We start from the raw sequence: 5743 nt of genomic DNA on the forward strand, positions 1-5743 counted from the left end.
TCGGAGAGATTTAGTCACATTGACCCTTGATGGTGGCGCTTGCGGTCTGAGTACCTTGGCCTCACTCTTGCAAAACCTGACGAAACTTCAGAAGTTAGAGTTTAGTGACTGCTCACTGCAAAACGCTGACATTGAACACATTGCTGCAGCATTACATCAGGTACCAAACGTGGCCGATCTCAATCTCTCAAAAAATTCGAACTTGGGGGGTAACGCAGGAATGTGGGCGGCTAGTTTGCAGAGGATGATGCACCTTAAATCACTCGATTTATCTTCATGTGACATAAATGAACAAGATATACCACATATCGCTTCATCGGTTGGGGAGATGCCCAACTTGGCCGATCTTAACCTTTCACATAACGAGGGATTGGGTGGTAACTCCAAGACGTGGGCGGCTAGTTTGCAGTCGATGATTCATCTGAAGAAGCTTGGCATGGAAGCGTGTTGCATCAGGAGTGGAGATTTGAAATATATCGCTGAATCAGTAAGTCGCATGGGGAATCTGGAGTATTGTGATTTCAGTAGTGACTATGGGGAATTGCTTGTACAGTCATTGGGTAATGGCATAGCGTTGAGCATCAAGACGTTCTCACTCACTGTCAAGGATATGGCGGATATATTGCAGTCATTCGGTGATCGAAGATATTTAGTCAGATTGACCATTGATGGCGTTTTCGGTCTGGGTGGATCCGCAAGTATCCGGACTCGACGCTGGCGAAGACGTATGGAACCTCAGGAGTTAGAGTTAAGTGATTACTCACTGGACAGCGCTGACATTGAACACTTTGCTGCAGCATTAGGTCAGGTACCAAACTTGGCCGATCTCAATCTCTCAAGGAATTCGATCTTGGGGGGTAACGCAGGAATATGGGCGGCTAGTTTGCAGAGGTTGATGCACCTTGAATCACTTGATTTATCAGAGTGTTGCATAAATGAACAAGATATGCCACATATTGCATCATCGGTTGGGAAGATGCCAAACCTGGCCAATCTTAACCTTTCACAGAATTCGAACTTGAGTGGTAACGCCGGAACGTGGGCGGCTACTTTGCTGTCGATGGTTCACTTAAAGAAGCTTGACATGAACAATTGTAGCATTTACAGTCGCGATTTGAAGTATATCGCCGAATCAGTAAGTCGCATGCGGAATCTGGTGGATTGTGTTTTCAGTAGTTACCCCGGGGAGTGGCGTGTACAGTCATTAGGTAATGGCATCAAGTTGAGCACCATGAGGTTCTCACTTACTGTCAAGGATTTGGCGGATGTACTGCAGCCATTCAGTAATCGTAGAGATGTAGTCAGATTGGCACTTTATGGCATTTGCGGTCTGGGTGGTCCCTCAAGTACCTGGACCCCACACTTGCAAAACCTGACAAAGCTTCAGAAGTTAGAGTTTATTGATTGCTCACTGCAACAAGCTGACATTGAACACCTTTTTCCAGCATTAGGTGAAGTACCAAACTTGGCCGATCTCGACCTTTCAAAGAATTCGAACTTGGGTGGTAACGCAAGAATGTGGGCGGCTAGTTTGCAGAGGATGATACACCTTAAATCACTCGGTTTATCTTCATGTGGCATAAATGAACAAGATATACCACATATCGCATCATCGGTTGGGGAGATGCCGAACTTGGCCGATCTTAAACTTTCAAATAATAAGGGATTGGGTGGTAACGCAGGAACGTGGGCGGCTAGTTTGCAGAGGATGATGCACCTTAAATCACTCGATTTATCTTCATGTGGCATAAATGAACAAGATATACCAGATATCGCATCATCGGTTGGGGAGATGCCGAACTTGGCCGATCTTAAACTTTCATATAATGGGGGATTGGGTGGTAACACAGGAATGTGGGCGGCTAGTTTGCAGAGGATGATGCACCTTAAATCACTCGATTTATCTTCATGTGGCATAAATGAACAAGATCTATCTCAAATTGCATCATCAGTTGGGAAGATGCCGAACTTGGCCAATCTTGGCCTTTTTTTAACTTGGCGATTGGTTGGTAAAGCAGGAACGTGGGCGGCTAGTTTGCAGAGGATGATGCACCTTAAATCACTCGATTTATCTTCATGTGGCATAAATGAACAAGATCTATCTCATATTGCATCATCAGTTGGGAAGATGCCGAACTTGGCAGATATTAACCTTTCATGGAATGAGGGGTTGGGTGGTCACGCAGGAACGTGGGCGGCTTGTTTGCAGAAGATGATTCACCTGAAATCACTCAAGTTATTGCAGTGCGACATAAATGCGCAAGATATACCACATATTGCATCATCAGTTGGGAAGATGCCAAACGTGGCCAATCTTAACCTTTCACAGAATTCGAAATTGGGTGGTAACGCCGGAACGTGGGCGGTTAGTTTGCTGTCGATGGTTCACTTAAAGAAGCTTGACATGCAAAATTTTAGAATTAACAGTCGCGATTTGAAATATATCGCTGAATCTGTTAGTCGCATGCGGAATCTGGTGGATTGTGATTTCAGTAGTGACTCTGAGGTGTGGCGTGTACAGTCAGGGGTTAATGGCATAGAGTTGAGCATCAAGAGGTTCTCACTTACTATCAAGGATATGACGGATGTGTTGCAGTCATTCACTAATCGGAGAGATTTAGTCAGATTGACCATTGATGGCGTTCGCGGTATGGGTGGTTCCGCAAGTATTTGGATTCCACTCTTGCAAAACCTGACGGACCTTCAGGAGTTAGAGTTAAGTGATTGCTCACTGCATTGCACTGACGTAGAGCACCTTGCTGCCGCATTAAGTCAAATGCAAAACCTGGCCGATCTTAACCTATCAGAGATTCGAACTTGGGTGGTAACGCCGGAAAGTGGGCGGCTAGTTTGCAGAAGATGATGCACCTTAAATCACTCGATTTATCCGAATGTGGTATAAATGAACAAGATGTGCTACATATTGCATCATCGGTCGGGGAGATGCCAAACTTGGCCGATCTTGACTTTTCACACAATAACAGATTGGGCGGTAATGTCAGAACGTGGGCGGCTAGTTTGCAGTCGATGATTCACTTACAGAAGCCTGACATAACACACTGTAGCATTTACAGTCGCGATTTGAAATATATCGCTGAATCAGTAAGTCGCATGCGGAATATCGTTGATTGTGATTTCAGTAGTTACACTGAGGTGTGGCGTGTACAGTCATTGGGTAATGACATAGCGTTGAACATCAGGAATTTCTCACTTACTGGCAAGGATACGGCGGATGTTCTGCAGTCATTCAATAATCGGAGCGATTTAGTCAGATTGACTGTTCATCGCATTTGTGGTCTGGTTGGTTCTGCAGGTATCTGGATCCCACTCTTGCAAAACCTGAAGGAACTTCAGAAGTTAGAGTAAAGTGATTGCTCACTGCAAAGCGCTGACATTGAACTCCTTGCTGGTCATTACGTCAAATGCAAAACCTGGCTGATCTTAACCTTTCAGAGAATTCGAACTTGGGTTGTAACGACGGAACGTGGGCGGCTAGTTTGCAGAAGATGATACACCTTAAATCACTCGATTTATCCGAATGCGACATAAATGAACAAGATCTATCACATATTGCATCATCAGTTGGGGACATGCCCAACTTAGCCCATCTTAGCCTTTTTTGGAATGAGGGATTAGGTGGTAACGCCAACACGATCGGGTGGTCACGCAGGAGCGCGGGGGGCTTCTTTTCAGAAGATGAATCACCTGAAATCACTCTATTTATTGGGATGCGACATAAATGGACAAGATCTATCACACATTGCATCATCGGTTGGGGAGATGCCGAACTTGGTCAATCTTAGCCTTTCATACAATGAGGGATTGGGTGGTAACGCCGAGACGTGGGCGGCTTGTTTGCAGAAGATGATTTACCTGAGATCACTCAATTTATCGAAATGTGGCATAAATTAGCAAGATCTACCACGTATAACATCATCCGTTGGGGAGATGCCGAACTTGGCCTATCTTAACATTTCAAGAAAATGGGACTTTGGTTGTAGCACAGTAACGTGGCCGGCTAGTTTGCTGAGGAGGATTCACTTTCATATGATAGATTGTCGCATTGACTGTCTCGATAGTTCCGCTGAGGAGTGTCGTGTTCAGCCATGCAATAATGGCATATCGCTGAGCATTCAAAGGCTCTTAGCATTAACGGGCAAGGGTATGGCGGATATTTTACAGTCATTCAGTAATCGGAGAGATTTTGTCAGGTTGACCCTTCGTGACAGTGAACTTCTGGGTGGTTCCGCAGAAATCTGGACTCCATCCTTACAAAACATGACAGAACTTCGGGAGTTGGATTTAATCCATTGCTCATTGCAGAGCATGGACATTGAACACCTTGCTGCAGCAGTAAGTCGAATGCCAGCCCTAGAATCCCTCAGCTTTGAGGGAAATAAATCTTTGAGAGGCTCTGTACAAACATGGGCTCGCTGCCTGAAACAGATGAAGCATGTTAGAAGCCTGAAATTGGGCTATTGTTCGTTGACAGAAGAAGATAAAAAACACATATACAAGGCATGCGGAACTGGAGTTGATTTTGAATCTGACGAGGAATGGGAAAGAGAGTCTTTTGAAGATGAATATGAATGGGAATGTGAATCTTCTGAATATGACGTGGAATGGGAAAGTGAATCTTCGACAAGATGTCAATGTATGTCTGCGCTGAGATAGATAAGTTATGTGATGCGCATGCCCAAGTAGCCTATAAGATGAGCGAGTACGAGTATATGATGCAATTTTGAAGTCAATTACATCCAGTAAGTCTTAAAGGCACAAATTGTTGTGAGAAACCTAGGAAACGCAGTATTCTACTGAATCCAGTCATTTTGTGTGAATATAATGTTTTACACGATAATCGAAACACTGTTGAAACGAACGGAGATATGATGCATAGGCCTATTCATTCAATAACTTTAAAACAAATGTTTATTCGTAATAAAGGTAATCCATTACTAACCGCAAAAAACACGTACATTTAAGAAGGGTATTGTTATTCATAATACACTTATTTAGATATTCGCGGAGACTGAAGCATTTCCACAATAAATTTTCAAAATTTTGGGAATAACATAAAACTTTCAAATTTTTATAATTTGTTTTACCAAATCACAGATGCAATCTGCAACTTCATTAGTCAAAATATTGAAGTCCCTTTGCCACGGATGTCAAAATGTTCGGATGTAGTTGTCATTGTCGGTTAAAAACGTCGGTGAAGGGCAAAACCTAATTTGATTTAATTTTGAAGTCGTTTGGATCGAGTCAGTCTCCAACTCACGTCTATGGTTCAAGTCAATTAAAAGCCCAAGTCACACGTGATGTAGTTGGAGTCAGAGTTACGGATAAGAGTCACTTTAATCAATCAATCAAACTAACCAAAGCAACGAAGCATTCTATCGAATCCAGTCATTTTGCTTGAACGCAGTGTATTACACGATAATCGAAACACGCGTAACAAGCTGAGAAAAGGCGCAATATTTCTTTCGAAATCAAGGTACCAATATATAACAGTGACTAATAGGTCAATGTATGTAAATATACACTAACTGAAATTTGGAAATAGTGGTTAGGTTCTGTTCATTGAAAAATTCTCAGATTTTCTCATTACTGAATCATCACAGCAGCCTTTAACTTCATTAGCCAAACTATTGAAGACCGTTTCTCACGGAGAAGTATTTTGCGGATCTCATAGTTTAAAAAAAAATGTTGAAAAGTTTCCTAAAATGAAAACATTGGAAATGGA

The 5743-nt window shown here is 42.9% G+C and overlaps 1 protein-coding gene across 1 annotated transcript; it reads left to right on the forward strand.

Moving 5' to 3' along the window:
- Positions 1-1778: 1778 nt before the first annotated feature.
- LOC119726061 (leucine-rich repeat-containing protein 31-like) lies at positions 1779-3366 on the forward strand. The gene is made up of 2 exons (XM_038197678.1): positions 1779-2837; positions 3314-3366. The coding sequence occupies exons 1-2, from the start codon at positions 1793-1795 to the stop codon at positions 3364-3366; spliced, it is 1098 nt and encodes a 365-aa protein (XP_038053606.1). The 5' UTR covers positions 1779-1792.
- Positions 3367-5743: the final 2377 nt, after the last annotated feature.

This window comes from Patiria miniata, unplaced genomic scaffold (assembly GCF_015706575.1).
Source record: "Patiria miniata isolate m_02_andy unplaced genomic scaffold, ASM1570657v1 HiC_scaffold_19, whole genome shotgun sequence".
NCBI lineage: Eukaryota > Metazoa > Echinodermata > Asteroidea > Valvatida > Asterinidae > Patiria > Patiria miniata.

Bases quoted from the DNA above. Each gene is read 5' to 3' on its own strand.
- LOC119726061 (XM_038197678.1), top strand. From the start codon at position 1,793: ATGCCGAACTTGGCCGATCTTAAACTTTCATATAATGGGGGATTGGGT. The intron at 2,838-3,313 runs GTGGGCGGCTAG...TTGGTTCTGCAG, and splicing joins TTGGGTGGTAACGCCGGAAA to GTATCTGGATCCCACTCTTG.